We start from the raw sequence: 24,502 nt of genomic DNA, 5'->3' as shown, positions 1-24,502 counted from the left end.
TTTCAAATAGGTCACACCCACTGCGCCTGAAACATTCTTTCTCTTCTTCCCAGCCAATCCCTGTCCTTGTATTCAAAACCTTGTACAAAAAACTGCTCCTAAAGGTGGCCCTACCCAGCTCTGAGCGCTTCAAACCCTCCAGGTTGACTATGTCAGCACTCGGGCCAACTGCTATACCAGTTTCGAGCTGGCTTGTGTGTCCCTTGGGGCAAGACGTTTATACTTGTGTTGTGTGTGTGTGTGCACGCGTGCGTGTGTGTATGCTTGTGTACCTTTCTTCCAGAAAGCAGGGCCTGCGTCTCTCCATTCAGGCTGGGAGCTCCTTAGGGATCTTCTACTCCAGCTAGACACCCATCTCAGGGCTCTCAGAACAGTGGCCTGCTTGACCAGCAGACAGTCCTTGAGGGTAAGAGGGCACCTGAGACACCCTTCATCTCTCCTGCTCCTAAATCCTTTTCCTGACTGGGCAGGGGGACCTGTTACAGCAAGTGTCTATGGAGGCTTATCTGTTGCTGGCTTGATCTCCCGTAAGGCTGGTGTGTTTTTTGGCTTTTTCTACACTTGAATCAAGCCTACCTCTCCTACAGCATGAGGAGCTCGAGGAAGACACCCACTGTCTTCTGGCTTAAAGTCACCTTTGCCTCCTTCCCTGAATATCTTCATGGTGCCCAGGGCTGGGCCCAAAATAAAGGGAATTTAAATGAAGTAATAAAAAGAACTGCCAGGAAGACTCTTTGGAGACAATACTCCTCAGAGGTGGTCACGAGTGGGCAGGACTGGGGTGGGTGAATATGATGGGTCAGACGCCTTCTGCCTGGCCACTGGAAGCATCATGGATGGCCTCTCCAACCCTGGAGCTTCTAGGAGCCAGAAGAGGGCCAGGAGTTCACACAGCCTCGCTGGGCAGTCCAGCATGGTTCTTGGCCTTTCCCTGGCACACACACAGAACAAAAATGCCGAAACAAATTGGGCTGCTGCAGCCTGGGCCTCTTTTCCCTCTTCCCAGCATATGTCACACCTGGTCTGCTGCGAGGTGCTCAGGCTGGCCTCTCCTGGAACCCTCTTGTTCTTTCTAACAATCTGCATGGCCATCACTAAACCCAAGGACTGGGTGGGATGTGGGAGCATCTGGTGGGACAGCCCTGGCCCAGGGGTGAGGTGGCAGATTAGGGGGGCAAGGCTAGGGACAGCACTTGCTGGGACCCAGAGAAAAACTTGTCACCAGTAATGATTACACAAAATGTCCTTGTGTAGATGTGTGTGTGTGTGTGTGTGTGTGTGTGTAGGGAGGGAAAGAGAGAGAGATAGGGTGCAAGAGTGAGTGCCTGGGAGTTCTAATGTCCTCTTGTCCATGCTGTCCTCCATACTAAATTAGAATCTCTGAGAGCTGGACTTAGGCACTGAATGATTTTTTAAAAAAAATTCCCAGGTGATTCCACTGCGCAGCTAAGTCTGAGGCTCGTGGATTAGAACATTATTTTTGTACACTAGCGTGTTTACAAGATTCAGTGAGTGTGGCCCCTTGAGGGTGGAGACTTTTGGCAGGGCAGCTATGCAGTTTGGGCAAAGGGATTGGAAAGGGAGGGAGTTAGAAGATCTGTCTCTAGAGTGTTACCATCACCAAGCCCTCTGTTGGATCTAATCCAACCTCTGACTGCTGCAGAGACCTGGAGAGAGGCGGTGACTTGTCCAAGACTGCATACCAGCCAGCAACACCAGCCAGGCTGGGCTTCTGCCACAGCGCAATCTGCACAGTGGGGTGTGTGTGTGCGTACATGTGTGTGTGTACATGGGGGGAGTTCATGGTCATGGCGGTATACATACATACAAGCATGTGCAAGTGTGTTTCTACATGTATAAACATGACCAGAGGTACACACATATATGCATGTGTATGTGTTATTTGCTATACATGTATAAGGATGTTTAATATCCTTCTACTTTATTTTGTTCAAACATCATATACTTTCTAGGAGTGTCAGATTGTTAAATTTACAACTGACATATTGCTACTTACAATCTGGTATGAGGGGAGAGGAGTTTGTATTCTAACAAACTTTCTGCCAATGAGCTTAGCAAAGGATTGGGTCCAGGGAAACAAACATCATTTGCTGCGAAACACCCTAGAATACTCAGCATTTTTGCATGTGTTGTAACAGGCCAACAGAAATTCTGGCTAAAACCCCAACTTCAAGCCAAGGTACATTGTAAAGGAACAAGAATTAGTTCATTTGAAGTTTAATTAGTATGTTCTGTTGCTGGAACTAGCTATAGCATAAATACTCTTTACCATTTCTCATCTCAGCTTGAGTCCCAGGAAAACAACTGCCGAGTGATGTCTGTCCACAGTCTGTGGTCAGGAAAGGGCAGTTTTGAAGACAGCAGAATGAGCAAAACCTTCCCCAGGCAGGGGTTCATGCTGAGACACAGCCGAACACAAACAAAAAGCCACTAAAGGTGAGGGTTGCCAGGGCTGGCTACCTCACTGGCACAACGCTGCCCCCTGGGAGCCTGAACAGATGCAGGAGTCCTGGAAGGCAAGCCAGGCACCTCCTCAGACCCCAGGATGACCCAACCTCAATCTCTGAGCAGAGGGACACAGAGGCTCTGCTTTTTAAATGGGATATGGTACTTCTAAGAAGAGGGAGAAGGCTGAAATTAAGTCACAGACATTTACACAGATAGCACAGGGCTGGTAGTGTTAGGATCGCTTTGGAAGCAGTGATGGGAGCTTCACGTGTGCTGTGTGTTCATGGTGGTGTCATGTGTTGGGAATGAGATGAAGTGAAATTTGGGTAAACATGCAGGAAGATATTTCGAACGTGTTTCCCAGAGCAGGTAACAGTACACCAACCCCTCATCCTCACAGGCTGCCCCTTATTAACCCCCAAGAGTCTTTCCACCTTCAGCAAAGTCAAGATCTTCCAGCTAAGATCTTCTGCTGACCTGCCATGTCCCCCTTGGTTTCCTCACTTCCCATACAGTCTGGGAAGGAGGGTGCCTGGTACCACAACACACAGAGGGACACTGAGCACCCGGGAAGCAGCACGGCGGCACCCATTCCATAGAGAGACAGTTTCCAAGTGACCTCTTTCGGCAGGTCTTCAGCCTCTGAGAGTCCCTGTCTCCCCAGGGCCTGGGTAACCAGGGGAGCTGTCTGTCCAGTCTGCCAGGTACCAGGGAGCTATGTGTGCAGACGGGTGCCAGATTCCTTCCACAGGGATCCTTCTCCAGCCCTCAGTGGCTCACTTCCTCCCATAACAGGACAGAAGAGAACCCAGGGGTCTGAGGAAAAACCTGCTCAATTACTAGGACTGTGGGTAGCTGATTTCTCACTGTCCTGCACAGGAGCAAACAGGGAACACTTGGGTGTTTCTGATGGAGAAGACAGAGAAATCTGATGAAAACAAAGCAAGATAAACCAGAAACACCAGCTTCAAGTGACTGGACTGCCTTTTCCAGCTAGGATGCCGCTGGGGAAACTGGCCCCTTTGGGAACCTCCCCAGAGGCTGAGGGTAGAGGAGACACACCTACAGGGTCTGTGCCCAGAGTTTCTGGGCAAGCGTGCATTTGTCAGGGTCAACCTTCGCCTGACTGAAACCCCAGGGGAGAGCCTGAGACCCAGACCCCATCAAACAGATATAACCCACAAAGACCAAGGCCAGAAAAAACATTCCATGACGACAGTCGCTCACACAATATTCTGATAGGCTGGGAGAAGAAGGGGTGTTTGGGGTGCCTGGAGCTGGTATGAGACTTTCCTGGAGCTGCGAGCCAGAAGTTGAGGCTGGGTGGAGGGCAGGTGGGAATGGGGCAGAGAAGTCTCCGCAGAGATGAATAGGAGGGCTTGAGCTGTGCCCTGGGCTGTGGCCAGAAATGGTTTTTATTTTGAGCTTATTTTCAAAAGAGGCAGGTAAGCAGCTGCCAGGGCACTAAACAGAACTGACATGAAGCAAATGAACTGGCAGGAAAAGGGACAAGGGCAAAGGGCACTGGGAGCAGTGAAGGCCTTTAGGTGTGGCAGGTGGGGAAGTCCTCTGCCTGCCATTTTCTCTACACAGAGCTCTGGGAAGGAGGGGAACAGAAGCCAGAGGTGGTGTGTGTGTGTGCCCCGGAGGGGGAATGGGCAGAGATCTATCTCCTTCGTCTCCTTCCTCCTCGATCCTTTTGCCTCTCACACTCTTTAGGGCCTGGCTTATTAGATAAGTCCTAGGTGACTTGGACTGGTTTGTAGTGTGCAGTCTTGTTAACATTTTACCAAACGTAGCTAAATATAATTATAAACAAACACACTGAAGGTTGGTTAATGCACATATTTCTTACTGGGACTTCTCTGTATTAAAGTATTTGTTTTAAAAACCCTCCAAATGGATCCACCACATAGCAGATCTTCCTGTTTCTTCTAGCTTTCCCCTGTTAGGGACTCTGTCACTTATAGAAACTGATGCAGGAGGTCAGATCCATAATCCGGATTTGAAAAGTGTCCGGGTGGGATCAGCTGGGGTCTTCCCTGGAGAAGGGGGTTTCCCAACCTTGCCAGTTTCAGTCCCCACTCTTCCCATGGGACACTTGTGGGAAGCTGGAACAGCGTTTCCGCATTAGCTGTTGGGGACACGGGGCACCCCGGCAGCCTGCCCTGCCATCAAAGGTGCACTGGCCCTGGGATGGACTTTCAACCACATTTGCCTCTTCTGGGTGTGCAGTTCCCGCTGAAGTGCTGTGGCACTCCGGGGACTTGTTCCCGCTCCCTGCCGCGCTGCCCGTCCAGCACTGAGTCCTCAAACTGAGGTCTCAGCAGTCCGCTCGGCCATCCTGGCCCAGAATCGCATACTGCGCCCACCAGGACTGGGGTCCCGCTCAGCCTGAGCACCGGGCTCCAACTGCCCGCTGAAGGCGCAGGGGATTGCAAAGCCCTGGAAGGATGGACAGGGGTGGTGGCACATAATCCTTGGCTAGTGCTGGGGCCTCTGCCACAGGACAGGGCCAGACGGAATTTGGGTGGTCCCCGGAGCAGGGTCAGGGGAAGAAAGCCCTCCCCCGCAGGACTGTGGGCACGGAGGACAGCTCCAGGAGGTGCTGGAGAGACGCTCCCGGCTGCGTCCCCCTGCGAGTTACCCACCCTTGCCCAGGGGCCCGCCTTCAGTTCATGGAGCCGGCTAGACGGTCGCAGGCCACGGCTCCGATCTGTCGCAACCCACCCCGATGGAGCAGCTTCCACCTGGAGAGGACCCTGCGTGGGGCCGGCCGCCCCCATCCCCGCCGCCCGCTGCCTGACTGAGATGCGAGATGCGCCAGGCAAGGCGCGCGGCCCGAGCCTCACCTCGGTTGGAGTGGCTCAGCGTGGACGACTGGGAAGACTTGGACTTCTGCCGCTTGACGGTCATCATCACCTGCTCCTGCACGCGCTGCCTGCCCGACGTGCCTGTCTTCATCTTTTGGTCGGACGGCAAGGCCAGGGTGGAGTTGTCCTGGTCCTGGAAGCATTCGTACGCCAGGGCGGTCTTGAGCGGCGAGTGGTTCATGGTGGCTGCAGCGGAGAGGCGCGGGCGGTGCGGAGCGGCGGCGGCGGCGGCGGCGGCGGCGTGGTCTTCTCGCGCTCAGCGGCTCCCTGTGGCCATAGAGTGTGGCTCCGATCCGCGTGAGGACTCCCTGCAGCTGCTCCCGCGCCTCCGCCCGCTCTGCCCTCTCCAGGCACTGGCGGCCCGCCCTCGGCCAGACAGGATATACCACCCCTGCCGCACCACCCACTCGGCGGGCTGCTCCGCGGGCTCTGACGCCCAGCTCGGGGCGCTGCCGCTGCGCAGCGAGCGCTCGAGGGGGAGGGCTGCCGCCCCGCGGGGGGACTCGCGCTCCTGCCGCCCCGTCCTCGTTCTCTGCCCACGGCCTGAGCCCGGGGAGACGCCCCTCTGCCCTGTTCCTGCTGGCTCACTGGGCAAGTATGCGCTCGGCTCAGGAGCCAGGACGCTGCTCTCTAGGAAAAACGAGGCTTTCTTGACCCCCACCCCAGCCCCCGCTGAGCAGGTGCCCGTCTCCCTCGGGACGGAGGTCGCGGCAGAGGCCAGCGCTGGCCGCGGGGGCGCCCAGGCTGACGAAGAAGCGCAGCTCCTGGCTGGTGGGGCTGCACACGCGTGCGGAGAGCGCTCATTCTGCTCTAGAGCAGCTTCGGGCTTAGAGGCGCGAGTCCTGGGTAAAAAGCCTCACCAAGGGTCAGATTTGAATGCAAGACCACAAAGTAACACATCTGTCACTTTTGCAGATGGCCCCAAATGCCACCTGAATAGTGCATCCTCTGTGAAACTTCATAGATAGCCCCGAAGACAGTGCCTGCCGTATAATATGATATAATATATAAATAATAAATACAATATTTTTGAATGGGTGGGTGAGTGCCAGCTAATTTAAGATAAATCAAGCCGAACTTGCATTCTACCGAGATTCTTACCGAAGAACTGAAGCCGCCTCATCCCTAAAACTGCCTCTTGAGGACTTGCTATCCCAGGATGTGCACGGCGACGCTCCTTCAGGTGCGTCCTCCCCAGACACGGAGGGAGCCCACACGGGTGACTTTGGTGGCAGCTGAGCATTTCTCAAAGTCCTTTGGCGGGAATTTCTCTGAAAGGCTTCACTCCCTGCACTGCCCCTTGAAGCAAGCAATTCTGAACATTTTTACCCACTTGTTGATGACTCGGGGTTCTCATTCCGACATCGTACTGAGCTGTGCAGCAGTGTAGTCTGCTCAGCTTAGTGTTTGGGTCTCCAACAGCTGTGTGATGTTGTCACCGATGTTACTCTTGCTGTTGTTTGTAGTAGCTGCTCCCAGCTCACACTGACCGCTTTTCGTTTGCCTTTGTAATCTGCGGCGGAAGGGACACTCAGAAATCTGTGCTTGCTGGGAATTCTGTACAGGGAATGGATCGAGAAGACCGAGCCAGGTGAGGTTATCCCAGCTACTCAGGAGGCTGAGGCAGGAGAATGGCAAGTTCAAGCCCAGCCTGTGCAATTTCCTGAGATTCTGTTTCAAAATAGCATTTTGAAAAGGGACAGGGATGTAGCTTAGCAATAGCGTTCTTGTCTAGCATGCATGAGGCCCTGGGTTAAATCCCCAGTATGGCAAATAAAGGAACAAACAAATCAAGTGGCCATCTCAGCAGTTCTATGAAGGTCACTCACTCAATTCTGGAGATGTGGATGTTACACACGGGGAGCCCAGGTTTTCCCCAAAAGGCGTTCCTGAGAGCCACCTTCAGAGCAACTGTAGTGGAAACCACAGTTTCCACTAGAAAGTTTTATGATTGAGGACTGTATTCCTAAAAACAGTGACAAATATACTAGAGAAGTGACCAAAAACATAATTAGAGGCAAAATCTGAACGCCTGTAACTTTATCATGCTCAATATTGTCAGTCTGCTTTCAGCACAAACTGCCAGGCGTGGACAGAGCCTTGGACGTCACCCAGCCCCGCTCCACACGTCCCAGAGGAGGAGAGGCAGTGGCTGCCATGGGTCCCAGTCGCCATGTGGCAGAGCCTCTCTTCTGAACAGGCCTGGCGACTCCTGCTCCAGTGCTTGCTCCACTGCATTACACAGCCTCCCTTATAAAAGTTCCATAAAATGGGCATTAAAGTTCAGTTATAGAAGGGCCCAGGTGTACTATAAAGTATACATGATAGCATATAAAAATGCAACTCCATTGTATCACACATTTGGCCTATCTGGAACCTAATCTGCCCGCCATACTAAGCCTTAATTAAGTCTTTAAATAATGATAATTTTGCTACCTTCTAGGATATGGAAGGGCCCTGAAGGAGGTGATTGAAGTAGCCCATATTCCTACAAAAAGCAGCTCCATGGAAGCCAAAACTGATTCTCTTTAAAGCAGTGTCCAGGTGTAAAGTTCAGGTTTCTGGTTAGCACTGTTATTTTGGTACTGAGATTGTTAGTGCTGTATTGGCAATACCAGCCAACATTTGTTGATTACTACAGGCACCATGCCTGTGAATTAGACCTGGTGTTGAGCCCTTTGTTCCCTGCACATCTTTGAACCCTGTGTGGTGGGTGCCAGCATCGTCTTCCTTTTCCAGTTGAGGAAACAGGGCCTTTGTGAGATCCCCCCCGCTGGTAACTGGCGGAGACACGGCCAAGCACAGGGAGCTGGGGCCCATGGCCCTGGGCCCTCAATGGCAGTGCCAGGCTGCTTCCTCATGGTTTCTTGTGACAAGCAGTGGGTGCAAAACCCTTCCAGGGACTAATTTCTTAGCAGCATCCACGCCCAGCACATGACGTGGAAGTCAGGCCAGCTGGGCTCCAGCTCCAGTCACTGACTCACTTCACGAGGTCCCCTTGATAGTCTCTGGCACCAAATCTGTAAGAGGAAGGGTCAGATTTGACATCCCTCATATCCACACCAGCCCCGCCCCTCCATAATTCTGGTGGCATTTGTAGAGTGAGAGGACCTTGGGTCGGTTCCCTGCTTGGAAAGTGTTTCCCTTTCCCCAGCAGCAAAGTGAAGGGGCCCCTGTGAGTGGTCAGAGGGTGCTGGTGATCAATACTCACCGGCCGAGCCACTGCTGTGCACCACCAGGTCTACCCTGTGTGCGGTATTTTATCTGGTTCTCTCACAACCGCCTCTGAGGTGTGGGTGTGCAAAGAGGAAACACCAAAAAAAGGTTCCATCAGGAGTGAAGAAGCCTAGATTTGAGCCCAGGTCCCACTTCTGCCCTGGGAGAAGGAGAGGGAGAGGGAGAGGTAGGGGCAGTCAAGGCTCAGGCTTGGGGACAGGTGAGGGAGGTGTGTTCAGCTGGAAGAATTAGTTTGGGACTCAAGTGTGTGGCTTTGACAGCCAAAGCCACCCCCCTCCCTGGACCTGCCTGAGTCTCACTTCACTTGTGGCATGTCTCAGACACAAACCAAAAATGTGATTGCTAGAAAAAAGAATAAATGTCAAGGAGGCACTGTCACATGAGCAGAGCACTGAAATCGCATCCTTTCAGGTAACTGCCAGAACTTATATTTAGGCAGTGAAAACAATTCTAATGCACACAGGTGACTTGAGTTTGGAGGATAAGCGTGTTGTGTGGGGAAACCTTCCTGAAAGACATTAATTATGACTTGATTCTGAAACAAGATGAGTAAATTTTCCTCCTCCAAGGCATTGGAATGAATGAATAAGAGTGGGTTTCTAATTCTCTTGCTGCGCCTTCAGCATTAAGTGTGACCCAGATTTAACGCTCAACTCTGCCTGCGAATAAAACATCCTGTGGCTTCATTATATGGAAGATGGATTAATTTATTCAGTAAGTGTTTACTGAGCACTCACTGTGTGACAGGCCCTAGAAAATAAGGACACCGTGGTCAAGGAGACAAAGGCTTGCCTTATGGGTTTACCTTCTAGAGATGGGGAGAGGGCTGCGGCAGGTTGAAGATGGGTGCTTAAAGGCTGAGAGGCCTCTGGAGCTTGTGCTGCCTCTAAGAGTAATGGGGCTGCAGCTTCCCCTTGCTCAGTTTTCAATCCCCCGGTGTACTCCAAACTGATGTCTGCACCCCAAAGTGATACAGACCCCCCCGCCCCAGAGAGCTGGAAGCAGAGGTAACCTTCATTTCTGGACACTATGCTTGTCACAGTGGCCCCCCCTTACTCAGCCTAACTCTGCAGCTGCCCACTGTCTCAGGCACCCTGAACTTCCTACTGTGGCCATGGGGGCTGCTCTCTGTGGTTGAGCCTTTTCTAGCTGAGAACCTTTGATCAGACAGTGGGGTCCTCAACAGTGCCTAACTCAGACCTCTTATAATCTGCCCTGATGAACCCATGCTGCCACTTCGCAATCTCTAAATAGCTTCTCCCTATCAATAGTGTGCTCCCTTGTCATTCTGTTTTCCAATTAGTCCTTAATAAGTCACTCCGTGTTGATGCCTGCTCCTGTGCCATTGAACGGATGCCCATCCCTCTCCAAAGAGCATGCTCACCAGCCTCACCAGCCTGTGTGCTGAGATAAACACTGCCAGGGCCTGGGATACCATAATAAAGACCACATCCTGCCTTGCAGGGCTTACGTTATAAAGGGGTAGACAAAGGGTAAACTTGTACATGAGCTACAAATGATGGCAAATGACTGTAAGTGCTGTGGAGGAGACTGGTGAGGGGCTGACGGAGAATACAGAGAGGGGCAATATTAGCTAGTGTGGGCAGAGCGGTGAGTTAAAAGGTCATGAGCTTGGCATATTCTTGATCCCACAGTTGAGTGACAGGGAGGTGCTAGGCATGAGAAGGGCAGATTGTGCTTTCTGTGAGGAGGAGAGCATTCTCCCTGTGGCGGCTGCTTAAATCAGTCACAGTTGTATGGAACAAAACAATTCAGTTCCCCAAGTATACCAACCACAGTTCAAGGACTTGGTAGCCACACTTTGCTTGTGGGCACTGCATAGTATAGGATCATGCTAGACTTTCTCAGTTTATGTTGGGGGTTTGAATTTTATTCTCAGAACAAGATGACAGGGAAAGACCTCAATCAAGAGGGTGACGAGACCCTCCCACCTTCCACTCTTCTGTCACTTTCAATGCTGTTATTCTTTGCAGGAGAGTCCAGAACCAGATTCAATGCCCCACCTGGGGCCCTTCCTACCTGGCGTCTCCCTGTGTGAGACACCTTGTCCCCCTTCATCATATTCACATGTTTCATGGCTGTGACAGCCTGAGGGGAGGGATGTGTGCTATTTGTTTCTGCTTCTTCCCTGCCCACATTACTGGCATGCATCAGGTGCTCAATAAATGTTTATTTGGCTGAACTGAACCTGTCATCTTGTTCTGGGGCAGCAAACTGTAGACCTTTCCTAGGACTCTTGAGTCAGGTGGGTTCACTGTGTCCAGCCAAGCCTTTGTCTTTCCAGGCCAGTTTTCCTTAGGGTCTTCTCTTCCCACAAGTAGGACTTCTTTGGAAACACATGCTAAGTCCCCAGCCCTCTTCTCTGGGAGTCCACTAACCTGGCTTCCTCACTTCCCGAGGGAGATTTACAGCAGGATTTGTTCCATAATTTGGCTTAACAAATTAAGCCATAATTTGTTCAGCCCCCTGCCCTCTCCTAGACATCCTGGGAAAACCCAACCTAGGACATTTGACAAGGATCAGAATATACAATATTCATAGAAACATTGTGAGGTCTCCTTTCAGAAAGTCAACAGCATACACCTTGGCTGCTCTTAAGGTATGTGGCCAGGAGTGGACCAGAATCAAACTTGACTCCTGGTGAAACTGTAGGCCATCCTGTATATGAGGCTGCAGGGCCTTTGGGCCTGGAACACATCACACATTCACAGAGGCTTCCAGACATGGACAGGGAAATGGGGGACGGGAGGAGGGATGGAAAGCCGAAGCCACTCCCCAGCCCTTTGACAAGCACCCCAGTTGGAGGATCAGAACACGTGACCATGGAAACCCTATGCACAAGGGCCAGGGCTAGAAGGGTGGCCTGTGTTGCTGTGAATGGATACAGCACATGGGCTGGCCTGAAAGGAGCTGAGGCCGAGGGCCGGGACTGGCAAAGGGAGGAGACAGGCAGCAGAGGAGCGGGGGAAGGAGGCCCCAAAAGGAGGGCCTGGATGAGTCTAGGGTGCGTTGGGCTAGCCAGTTAAGGGGTGAGGCCAGGATGTGCACCTAGGGCTCCTGGGTCCTCCAGACTCTCAGGTTTGCAGGTTTGGTCTCCCTGGGTGGGGTGGGTGGGGCAGCAACCAGGAGGGAGCACAGGTGATGAATAGCAACAGGGACCCAGCCCCATGCTGAAAGGCTGTTGTCAGCACCAGACTTGCACTGTGCCCTGTCCCTCTGCCAACCCGAATCCAAGCTCTGTCCTCTTGACACTGTCCTCTGGGGGAATTCCATGCCCCCCCACCACACTGTCTTTGGCAGCCCCCTGGTAGACTTAGGGCCATAGCCTGAGCCACACCCTCAAGATCCTGAGAGTCCCAGTGAGTACCCACAGCTTTGTCTGGGATCAAAAGCCACTTCTGTACAGATTCCAGGGCAAGCCCAGAGAGGACCTTGGGAAAATACGAACAGGGTCTTTGGAGGTGACAGACCGAGGTGTGTACCCTGGCTTTACCACTGCTGGCTGTGTGACTTTGAACAAGCCACTTAACCTCTCTGTACCCCAGTTTCCTCACTTGTAAAATTCAGGTAGAAACATCTATCTCTCAGGGTTCTTGCGACCAAAGATGATTTTACATACAAAATGTCTGGCACTGTCTGGTGCACTGTAGGTACCTAATAAGAAACAGCACTTCTCCCTCCTAACTGCTTACTCTTCCACACTCTTCATGTTAGTTCTGTTATCCAGAGCCTCATTGCCAGCTCCAGCCCTTCCTCCTCAGCCACAGAGCCTTCAAATATCCAGGGATGTTTGTGGCTCTGTCATTATTGTCCTGGGACACTTTAGAAGCAGAAGGACCCAGAGACTCTTTGGTCCAGTCCCTTGCCAAGCAAGTGCAGAGAGGCACAGTGACCTGGCCTTGTGGAGGCATCCATATCTGGGTCCAGACTCCCTGACACAGGCACAAGTCCCCTTCTTCCTCTTTGGTAAGTGAGTGGGATGGGGTTGGGTGACAGACTGGAGGCTCCAAAGGGAAGCCAAGGCAGGGAGGAATCCAAGAGGTTGTTCTTGGAGGTGCTTCTGCACTGCCCTGGGCTGGAAGAATCGCTAGTTATTTGGGAGGTGGAGCTGCAGCCCAGAAAAGGCCACGGGAGCTGCAGAGCCTGCAGGAGCATGGGGTGTGTGCCGCAGAGCTGAGCAGGCCCCTGTACGCTTTCTCTCTCACAGTCACCTGCCCAGCCCCAGCCTCAGCCCTGCACAGCACTGGTGGTGATTTGATGAATCACCTGCCCTTCCTTGCAGACAGGGCAGCCACACCCAAGGCAGCTGGCACTCTGGACTCTTTCTGCTCCAAGCTGCTGGACAGGCACCCTGCCAGGCCATGGATGAGTACTGGTAGGAGCCAACATGCTCTAGGGCCTTGGGCCAGGCTAAGAACCTGCTGAGTGTCAGAGTCTCTTGTCTGCATTGCCCCATCACCCCGGCCAGAACCCCTCCTAGAGAAAGCCCCTGGCTGGGTGCGTTCCTATTAAGATCGCCAATAGTGAGCGATAGTACTTCCCTGGTCTGTGTTCAGTAAGGCCCGGGCTGCAGGCTGCTCTCAAAGGGTCTGGAGTCTCCTACCACTGGGCCTGAGTCTGAAGCCAGGGCCAGTCACTTAGCTGCTTCTGAGTCACTGCCAAGAAAAATCCCATCACAACCTTGTTCTTTGGAGCCCAGCTCAAGCCACTCCTCTCCTCACAGCTCCCCTGAATGTCCTCAGGTGGAAGTAACTCCTCCCTCTCCAAACTCTTAGAATGAACTGTTCCTCTCATGTGCCACTTGGCACACCCTACTGTCCCTCTGTGCACTATAAGCTCTTTGCGTTACCAGCACACCTAATATCGTGCTCTGAATATTGAAGTGGCTCCATAAATGTCTATTTAGTCAACCTACATTTCATCATGTGTTCTGTTATGACGTCCCTGTGGCCAGATGACCTTTCCAGCCTATCTCACACTCCAGGCAACAGCATCTCATCACACTGGTGAGCACCCACTGTGCCTTGACTTTGGGCCCTGCTGGGCTGGGGCTGGGCCTGGACCCAGTTCCCAAAGAGCTCTGGAGGAACTGGGGGCTTTATGACACCTCGTTTTTCCAGTCACCTCTACCCTTAGGCCTCCACTATCACTACAGCTACTGAGAGAGCAGTGTGGAGAGGCAGGGTGACCAGTGCTGGGCCCAGGAGAGCTGGGAAGGGCCCCTCTCTTGCTTTTCCAAAGGAACATCTGGAAATGCTTTGCACTTGTCAGACTTGACCCTTGGCTGGTCACTCTAGGTGCCCCTCCAACCTTTCTATCCCCAAATCATTGACTTGAAAGCTGGTCATCCAAGCAGGGATGATTTGGGTTGGGTTGGCAGGACAGATCAGCTTGAGGCTCCCCTGGGAACTCCTGAACGATAGCTTAGGGCAAGTATACCAACTCCATGGGGCTTAGGCTCGGGGTTGGCAACTGGGAGACAATTGGAACAGATGTTGGAAGAATTTTAAGATCCAGCGAATACTGGAGACCACAGGAATTGGGAAAATGAGTTTAGAGTTCAAGGAGAGGTTTTTCTTTCTTTTCTTTTCTTTTTGGTACTGGGAATTGAACTCAGGACCTTACACATGCCAGACAGGCTCTTGTGTTGCTGAACCATCTCCCCTGCCCTAGAGTTTTGCTTTTATTGCTGCAAAGAGAAATCATTTGAAGACTCTCAAAAAAAAAAAGGAGCAGTTTTTGGATTAGTTGCTGATTTGGATGATTTTACCTCCTCTACTTCTATCCTTTTGCACACAGAATCACTATTTTGTGTCATATCTATCTAGTATTTTACAACTTACCTAGTGGTTTCTGTCTATTATCTTTTGGGATCTGCCCTTCAACCCCTTGTGGGTTGAGGTTGCCCCTGTTACCCCATGGTAAGGACCAGGGGATTTGGGCTTAGAGAGCTTACATGACTTGCCAAACCCTTCACTAGTTGGTGAGAGAGCTGGGTTTCTAAGGTGCTCCCTATGACCCTGAGCCAAGTGAGTTTCTTCCTGGCCACACCATATGAGCCTGAGACATTTCTGGGAAGGAGGAAGATGCTGAAGTCCACAATCTTCAGGGGAAACTTCAGCAGGTTGAATAGTACCCCCACTGAAGTCCATATCCTGAGCTCTAGAACTTGCGACCGTATTTTTCAAACCATGTTTTGGAAAAGGGTCTTTGCAGATGTAATTAAGTTGAAAATCTTGAACTAAATCTTGAGCTGAATCTTGCCCTAAATCCGATGACAGGGCTGGGGATTTAGCTCAGCGGCAAAAGCGCCTGCCTGGCAAGCGCAAGGTCGTGAGTTCGGTTCCCAGTACCGGAGAAAAACCAAAAAAAAAAAAAAAAAAATCCGATGACAGGTGTTTTTCCAAGGCAGAGGCAGAAGGAGGTCTGAGACTATGTGTGGACAGAGGCAGAGCAGGGACAGAAGGTGGCGCAGAGGTGGAAAGAGATCTGCTCTGATAATCCTTAGTTCCTCACTCACCCATGCCAAGGAATGCCTATAGCTACCAGAAACTGGAAGAAGTATGGACAGAGTTTCCAGAAGGAGCCAATCAGGTAGACATCTAATCTGGGTTTCCAGAGTTGTGACAGAGTCCATCTCTAGTTTTAAGACACTGACTTTGTGACAACTTTTGCACAGCAAGTATAGCAGACTACTATTGACAGTAACCTTGAAACTTTCCCAGTCAGGTGACATGAACTGTCAGCCTCTCCCAGCAAACAAACCCACTCATCACGTGGCTCATGGAGATGTGAGACTGACTGGGGTCAGGGGTGGCAGTACTGGAATGACACAGTTCCTCAGCGATGGCACAGTTGACTTCTGCTCTGCATCAGGCAGCCAACATCTCATGCTCTGCCCTCCCCTCTGCCCCCCACCTCTGCATCTGGTTTCACTCCATACCGAAAGACCAGTGATGCCCTGACGACTCTGGGAAAGGGAAACAGCCATGGCGACGTCATTTCTTTGCCAGGAGGAATTTATGAAGCCAGTTACGCCTCTGCCAGGAAGTTGGAGGGGCCCAACCTCTCAGCCTGACAGCCCATCATTTTCATTCTTTCCTGCTTAATGGGATGTCTTCAGGCAGTCAAAGGCAAGAGTCACCACGAAACACAACAAGAAAACATAATAAGACTTTGTCTTACTGTGAGTCTTTCTTTCTCAGAGTCCAGGTTTCTTTATGACCCGTGGGAGGCCTCCTGTTATTCCTTTCATAGATGGTAAACTGAGGTACTATACAGGACAAGAACTAGAACCAAGCTGTGGTCAAGTAATACACCAATGTTGTCAGCTCAAAACTTGTTTCTAAAGGTCTGTTTCTCTCCCTTGATGGTGAGGTCTGCCAGGCTCTATCAGGATGCCTGGTTTTCATTAGGATCTGCTGTGGCTTCTTAGATATATAGGAACAAGTCTCACAGCCTGACCAGCTTGGTGGGGAGGAGAGGGCCAAGGAGGGCAGAAGATGGCACTGGGGAGGACAGAGCACCACTCTAATGGTCCTTGAATCCTCATGCAGCCTGGTTCAAAGCAGGGCTGGCTTGGCCACCAGCTTGCTGTGTGTGACTTTGGACAAGTCACCTGCCCCTACTGGGTTTCAGGTTCCTTGATTGTAAAATGAGAGGGCTGGAGAGATGCTTTAAGTCAATGCTTCTTAAATCTTGAGGTGCACCTAATCCCCCAGGATCTTGTCAAAGTGCAGATCCCAACGCAGCAGGTCTGGGGCAGGGCCCAAGGCTCTGCATTTCCAACAAGCTCCCAGCCCATGCTGAACCTGCAGATTCTCTGATCGTGAACAGAACAAGTCTCAGGCAGGTCATTCCATCATGACCTGTAAAACGTTATCATCTCATAGTCACCACCTTCCCTGAGGTGCTGTCTGAAGAACAAGTAGCCTAATACGTATAAGAGTACTTTGTAAGCTGTAAAGTCCTGTACAAACACAGCTCTTTAAAAAATCACCTATAATGTATTTAAGACTTGATATTTGAAGCCAAAAGACTGGGTTCAAGATCAAATTTTAGCACCTCTCAGCAGCTAAGGGCCCCGTGGGTAAACACTTCTGTTCCCTGTGCCTGTGGAATGGAGAAATCAGTCTACGCCAAGTGCTTGTGCACAGGATTAAATAAAATGAGGCCACTGAGAGCAGCCTTAACAGCAGCAGCAGCAGCAGCAGCAACAACAGCAGTGTCACAGACCATCTTGTGCACAGACAGTCACATCCTTGACCATCCTCCCCGTTTTAGGGTGGGGACTGGTTGGCAGGAGGCTAAGGCTTCTGCCCTCACCTGTTCTGATCCTTTCCCTGCTGGAATTCACCTGATAGGTTGTGATATAATGGTCACTTGGTCCCCAAGGTCCCCCATGGCACCCCAGCTCCTCTACTTCCCTACTACCCTAGTGAACGGACCCCCAGCTCCCTCTGGCCTGGTCCCTTGCTTACACTTGTGCCCCCATTTGCAGCTGCCAGGCTTCTGTGAACCTGGCCTCAGACACCACCACCTGGAGTTGGGGGTGCAGCAGAGGGAGTCCCCTTGGCTCAGGCCAGGGGGAGATGTATTTCCCTTCCCTTGAGAAACTGAAGGTGCTCAGTGCTTGGCGGGAGCACACAGTTTAGAATGAACTTGTGGGGATGAGTGGGCAGCAAGGGGTGCAGCGCCCCCCACCTTCCTTCCAGGTCTTGACAGGAGAGGGGGACTCCTCCTCCAGGCAGTGGCTCTGCCCTCCCCCAGCTCAGCATCCTACCCTGTCCCCTAGCACGTGCCACCCCCAGGTGCACAGGGTGCCAGCCGGGAGCAGCAGTGCTCAGCCGTCTGGAGAGGGTTCCTGGTGTAGACTCTCCCGACCTGTGGCAGTGAAGTCTGGTTATGTCTAAACAGAACCATTAGCCTAATTGCTGTTTGTGCTAATTATAACGTCACCATTGGTCCAACAGCAGATGGGATTACTCACCCTCCTGGCCATGCAGGAGCAGTAGACTGCAGAACAGAGCCTAAGCCCCAGGGGAGGGAGGGCCTGAATGCAGCCCGAGGGACCCCAGTGCCCAGTAAGTTCGTTCAAGCCTCTGCCTACTACCCCTCACACTCTAGGCCTGGGAGAGCCTCACCATGATGAAGATGCCTCTTAGTTTCTAGGTGTGAAGGTTCAGTTTCGCAGAAGTGCAAAGTTCACATAATATACTTAAATGTACAAAAAGAAAAAAAGTAAATCACCTTATTGTCTGTAAACAATTCTACTGAAGTCATGGTCCCTTAATGGTGATGATGGAGAGTCAACGGTAGAAAACTAACCAAATTTTCTCATTGACGTAACTGGGGTGCTTATTTATAACAGCCTCTCCAGGGTTCACTTAAAGCCAATTGGGTGAATATTCAGTTCAGGATGAAATTCCCTATCAGGGTGGTTCCTGCACCCTTGAGGGGGCTCCCCACCTCCAGACCCAAATGTGTACTTGAGGGAGTGGGGGCCTCGCTCCACCTTGCGCAGCGACTTCTACTGTGTCTGAGGAGATGCACTAAGATGGCTTCCAAGGACCATGGCCTGCTCTCCAGCTGGCCAAAGCCACCCCCACCTCAGTGCTTGCTGGCCCTGGAGGTGCCCTGATTCCCAGCTGTGACAAGAACACATCCCAGTAGAGTGTGTCACCTGGCAGTCTGCCGGCTGCTTTTCCCATCCTATCAGTGACTCCCTGGCACGTCTGTCAGTCAGCACTCTCTGCCTCTTTGCAGCTTCCTCGGGACATGCAGAAGTTTCCAGAAGCCCCATGTGCCTCATAAAGGTGTAGGGCCTTGCGGGAGGCAAGAGTTCAGGAGCCTCTCTAGAATCTCCCTTCACCATCATAATCTGCCTCTCTGTCCCTTCAGGGATGCAGCCTCAAGAAGACTTTAGACTTGCCTGAGAGGCTTGTGATTTCCTAGGTCTGTGTCCCAAGAAATGAGGACCAAAAATCTGTACAAGGGTCTCCTGACCCACCTCTCGATGTTCCCTTCCCAAAATAACTCTTGAACGTGCAGAAGGGCAGGAGGGCAGACTACTCATGTCTGATCTACACATCCTCCTCCCCATCCCACTGTGGGCTACAGAGGGTTTTCTTTTTCCTATTCTTGTCAAGGAGAAGCTTCTCTAATCATCCCTCCATGTGCATCTGTCCCTGTGGGCAATACTCCTCCCAGCTCAATCAAATCACAGAACTCTGGTAAAATGATCACATTAGAAAAGATGTGAAAAGAATTGCATTACACAGAAAATTGAAAACTTTCTGAAACCAGAAAATTCACAGCAAACTACAGTAGAAGAATGAGCTGGTACTTGGAACCAGAAGGACAGGTTTATGTCCCAACACCAAACTTTCCCAGTGCTGCCTTTTCTAAGAGCACATGCAAAGGCAGAGATGTGGGAGCAGCGTGGGGTGCTTTGGAGCAGAGCTCAGTGAGCAGCTCTCAGGTGCCCGGCAAAGGAGGGTATGCACTGGTACCCTAGAGCCAAGATACTTTGTGGGACCTTTAGAGTTGCAGAATGACTCGCCTCTCCATTTCACATGGATAGAGCAGCTATGTGCCTTTGTCTCCCACTGTGACTGATGGCTCCCGCCTTCCCTCATCTGCTGCAACACAGCCCTGATTGTAGTGTTGGGACTTCTAGGGACTGAGCCTCTCTGGGTAGTGGGAACTCATTTATCACCATGTTAACTGACACATTAGTGTATGTTGGGGGCGGGATATAAAGCAGATCCACAGAGAAGAGAGAAGAGATGAAGATCCCCTCAGGTATTGTGGCAGCCTCATGTTTGGGATCCATGATCACTAACAGTAGACTGTTTTGAGCAAGGGTGGGACCTGGTCCACTTGGAATTAAAACAATGATGACAGCACCCCCATTTACCAGGTGACTCCACACCCCTGGCTCTCGTGATGATGCACGATCTTTCTGGCCACCAGCCAGTGTCCACCCCAACCCCAACTCCTGCTGTGGACACTTTCGTGCTGAGGAAACCTCTGTGAATCATGAGTCACGCTGGGACCCAGACATGGGAGGGCCATGGAACAAGAGTATCTGGCTGATGTGAGTTAAGAGAAGCCAGACGGATTCCAGAACAAGGACAGTCCTCTCACTCTGGGGAACAGCTTTGCCATGGTGGGAGGCTAAACAGAGTGGATCCACTCTCCGCAGGACCCCCTGGAGTGTGGCTGCTGGGACAGCTGGTCCAGGATCCTAGAGTAGCTGAGAGACCGGGACGGTAAAGTTTCCTGGATACCCCAGGGTACAGCCCCTGACCAGGGAAGATTCTGATCCTTTCTATAGATATCTGAAGCCTGCTTTCTTATTACTCTGTGGGCCTCCTCACCTTCCCAATGGTTTTCAGACTTGAAAACATAAGAATTCACTCAGAAGAACTTCTCTTTAAAAATACATCTCAGGGTTGGGGATGTAGCTCAGTGGTAAAGTTATTGCCTAGCATGCAGGAAGCCCTGGGCTCTATCCTTAGGACCACAAATAAATAAATATTAAAATTTACAGAAAAGAAAATGGCACATTTCAGGGAGGCACCCAGGTTTGGGCTGAGGCTCAGGAATGTGAAAAATTTTCTTTTGAGACGGGATCTCACTGTATAGCCAAGCTGTCCAAGAACTCACTATTGTCCAGGCTGGCCTTGAACTTGAGACCCTCTGCCTTAGCTTCCTGAGTGCTAGGATTTTAGGTGTGCATCACCATGTCAAGCAGGAATATAAGTTTTTAAAAAGCACTTGAGTCCAGCTAACTTTTGTATTTTTTTATTGTGGTAAAATATATATGAGAGTTACGATTTTTGTCAGGTTTAATACATTTGCATTGCTGTGAATTGTCACGATCCATCTCCAGAACTGTTTCATCATCCCAGACTGGAATTCCCATTCCACCCTCCTGGGCCTCCTAGCAAATGCATTCTGTATCTGTCACTAGGAATCTGATGACCTAGGACTCTCATATAATTACTGACATGGTATTTTTCATTTTGTTCCTAGTTTATTTCTCTTAGCATAAAATGTCCTCATTTTACCCATGTTGTATCAAGCGGCAGAGCTTCTATTTTCGGGCTGAATAACTGTGTTTGTTTATTTCTTCCTCTGTCACAGGACATGGGTTGTTGCCACATTTTCATTACAGCTAATGTTGTTGCTGCGGACATTAAAGTACAAATACCTGTTCAGGTCCCTGTTTTGATTCTCCAGGTGTGGGCCCAGACCCTTCTTTCATTTTTAGCTCTGCTGTTTCTTCCTTTTTACTTGCATAACCAATGACAGCTTCTTGGTATCCATCTTCTAGCTCCCTTCAATTTCTAAACTCCAAGAATTTGCCTGCTATTAACATACAGTAATTTTACAGCACCAAAACCTTTGAGGCTGTCTCCATGAGGAGATGGGATCAAGTTTAGCTTGCTTTGTAGCTCACATCTTCCCTTTCAGGAAAAGTTCTTCATTCATTGCAGACCCTCTCTGCACCTGATGCTTTCTGCTTCTGTTCCCACTGGACAGCAAGTTATGCTTTCTGAGCAATTTCTATTTCTCTTGCTGTCATTTAAACACAGGTTATATTGTGTCACCCTCCCTAAGCTCTCAGAACTACTGCTCAGAGCTCCCTGTAATTATATTTTTTTATAAAGTGTTTTAGGACTTGAGAAGTTCACATAGCTCCAGCTTCCATTCACTGTGGCCGAAACTCAGATATCCATACCGTGTGCCCAGTGATGTGCCAGGGGAAAAAAGCCCGAGACTGGAGAAGAATGAAGCATGGCCTTGTTTCTGAGGAGGCCGCAGGCATGAGGGCAAGATTTATGGGCATGAGGCAATCCAGAGAACAATACAAGACAGATGTGATTCATCTGCTTTATATCAAAGCAAACAGAGGGTGTGGACAGCTGCTCGTGTTAGCATAAGCAATATGAAAAGAAATAGCACAGCAATTGTGAAAATGTGTGATGGGGGTGGGTGGACAGAAAAGAAGACAGCATCGAAAATGTAGGTGAAGAATCCAGTCTGGAAGAAAACCTACGCTAAAAACAGAAACAAATTGCTCACTACTGTCTCATGTCTTAGAGGACATGGATATGATATGAATTTAAAGACTAGATAAGTATAAAGCCAAATGAGATGAAAAGAGATTGCAGGGTTAGGAAAACAATTGGAAGACTAAACACAATTAAATATCTAATAACTGATTTAGAAACAACAACAAGGCCATAAATAGAATGACATAGTGGAAAGGCTTGAAGCCATCATAACCAATCAGAGAAAAAGGTACAGAGATTAAAGCAAGTAGAGGAGATGGTAGATTTGGAGGACAAAACTAATGATCAGCTAATACAAGAATAACTACTATCCTAAAGGACAGAAGCATACAAATGAAACAGAAAAGGTATTTTCCATAAACACAGAAAAATTCTGCAAATGAAAAGGACACATGCCTTACCAGAAAAACACAGAGAAGGACAAACACTGAGACATAGCATGTTTGTTATTGAACTCCAAAGCATAAGGAGATTTCCAGATGTCCAATCAGAAAGAGAAAAAAACCAAGTCATTACAAGAGGGAAAACTCAACTTCACCTCAGATTTCTACATTCAATGCCAGAGCACAACAAAGCATTGTGCCCCAGAAATGGAGTGTGAGCTGGATTCCCAAGCCCTGGCCTAGGTAAGTTGTGTTCAGGTCTAAAAGCAATAGAGCCTCTGATGTGGTAAGTCCACCTTGAAAGTAAAATCTGACAATAAAACCTGGAAAGCCATGAATAATTTGGGCTAAAGAGTTCAGGAGCAGAGGACCCAGGAAAGGAAGGCTAGTGGTGAGTGCCGTATCTATGTAGACATAGAAATTGCTGCAGCACACGCTATGAACGTGTAAAACTCCCCACATAATGGGAATGATATCAGCAGCAAAATCAGGAGATGAATGAAAGGACAATGAGACGAAGTATCAGGTATTGATCATATCTGCTTTCTGCAGGGAGCCAGCCAGGCTAAAGTGAAAGTATAATTTACCAAAGCGATGATTACAGCCTTTCCAAATAATTTTTCAAAAAAATATTTTATTCATAGAGAGATCTCACAGGTAAAAACGTCTCTTGTGATCAAGAAATATTTATCAAATGTTAAATAATGCTTTTGGATTTATGTTCCCTATCATATATAGGTACAAATGCATAAATATTTTCATATTTTAAAAGTATATAGCATACAATCCCATGATTATACAACTATTTATCTATCATCTACTAACCATTTTCTCTGTACTTGTGTTTGGAGAGATGTCAGGACTGATCTTTAGCAATACTTACGTTGTTTTATCTGGGTGATCAGAGTTGGGGTGATTGAGTACTTTCTTCATTGCAATTTCTGAGCTGCTTGGATTTTTATAATAAGCATGTACCACTTTGACACAGGTTGTCAGAATCATTACTTAGAAACAGTAAAGGAAAGCTTAACAGGAATGTGGCCCCAAATCAGCCCAAATGCAGAGGGTTGGGCACCACAGGTTGTTGGGAGATGATGGCTCTGACCCCTTCCCAAGGCCGGGTGACCCTCTGATGACAGGGGTGACAGGTCCAGGGGAGGACATAGGGTTTGTGCTGGGCCTTGGACAGCAGGCAGGTTTGCCAGGCACCTCTTTTGCCAGGAATCTCATGGATTTTTCTCCCTCATCTTCCTAGATCTGTGGAAGAGGTAGTGTGGACTATGCTTCTTGGATGAGGAAACAGGCCAGCAAAAGAAAGTAAGGGAAGGACATGCTAGATAGAAGCACAGAGCACAGGCCCTTCTGCAAAAAGGGGCCTGCATGGGACTTCAGGACAGCAAGAAAGCCAGTTGGCAGTGTGTAGACCTGAGTGTCTGGGGGCAGGAGCTGAGCAGAACCCTGAGTGGGGCACATCATGGCTGGAGTGAGGAAGAGCCCCAGCCAAGGCTCGGAGGGAGGACCTGTAACTGTGTGTGTGTGTGAACACAACAGTGGTGTCTGCAGCACCAGCCTATAATGGCAGTGCAACGGGACAGCGAAGGGAGCAGTGATTGGTGCCAGCTCATCAGATGTGGTGCCTTCCATCCCAGTCCACAAGGGACAGGGCCTACAGCATAGGGACCAGCTCTCAAAGCAGTGGGCAGCACCTGGCTTAGGCTGTGGGCCCTCCACAGTGACCCCCAGGCCCAAGAGAGGAGGAGACCAGGAAGCCTGAAGCCACAGCAGCAGGTAAAGGCCATGTGGTAACTACACCCACCGGACCTGCAGGGCATGGAGACTCAGCTCTCAACTGGGGTCATGCTCTCAAGATCGTAAATAGCTCTCCAGCTCCTTTTGCCTCCCAAAAGGTCATGAAGTCATTAATTATATAGCAAGTGGCAATAAAATGGCCTAGGTCTTCCTCATCATCTCCAGAGCCCAGGGCTGTGGGACTGCAGAGTCCAAGGGTTCTGTTGTGAGGCAGCTGCCTGGCTGTATCTGGGCTTTGACACCCAGGTGGAACCGCTCTCCTGGACAGCAGAGCTGTCATAACACAGAAGTCTGGACCCACTACTCACCCCGGGGGGCAAACTCAGCAAAACCATTCCACCCTTCCTACCATAAGGGTGGGGGTGATCCGAGGCCCAGACACACAAGGGGACCCAAGATGTCTTCGCAGGACATCAGCCTTGCCCTACATCACTCTGACCTGTAAAACTCATTCCTTCCCTCAGCATGGACAGAATTCCCGAACTGAACTCCCATCTGCAAGACTGTCAAACTGCCTCCTGGGACAAGCTGGAGGTGAAGAGTCCAGGCTTTGAAGCCCAGTAAATTTGGTGTGAATCACAGCTCAGCCACTCACTAGTTGTGTGACCCAGGTGACCTGGTCGACTGC

At 50.3% G+C, this 24,502-nt stretch overlaps 1 protein-coding gene across 1 annotated transcript in view; it reads right to left on the bottom strand.

Annotated features, from left to right (window-relative positions):
- The window catches only part of Pkp1 (plakophilin 1), a 45,570-nt gene extending 39,804 nt beyond the window's left edge, over window positions 1-5,766 (bottom strand). Inside the window, exon 1 of the mRNA XM_005375169.2 lies at window positions 5,322-5,766. Within this exon, the coding sequence (XP_005375226.1) occupies window positions 5,322-5,523 (202 nt within the window). The 5' untranslated portion in view covers window positions 5,524-5,766. The remainder of the gene's footprint in view (window positions 1-5,321) is intronic.
- Window positions 5,767-24,502: the final 18,736 nt, after the last annotated feature.

The sequence above is a fragment of the Chinchilla lanigera genome, unplaced genomic scaffold (genome assembly GCF_000276665.1).
Source record: "Chinchilla lanigera isolate Chin_1 unplaced genomic scaffold, ChiLan1.0 scaffold00005, whole genome shotgun sequence".
In the NCBI taxonomy this organism is placed as follows: domain Eukaryota; kingdom Metazoa; phylum Chordata; class Mammalia; order Rodentia; family Chinchillidae; genus Chinchilla; species Chinchilla lanigera.
The sequence above is the reverse complement of the archived record's forward strand: the minus strand, read 5'-3'. Positions and strand labels throughout refer to the sequence as shown.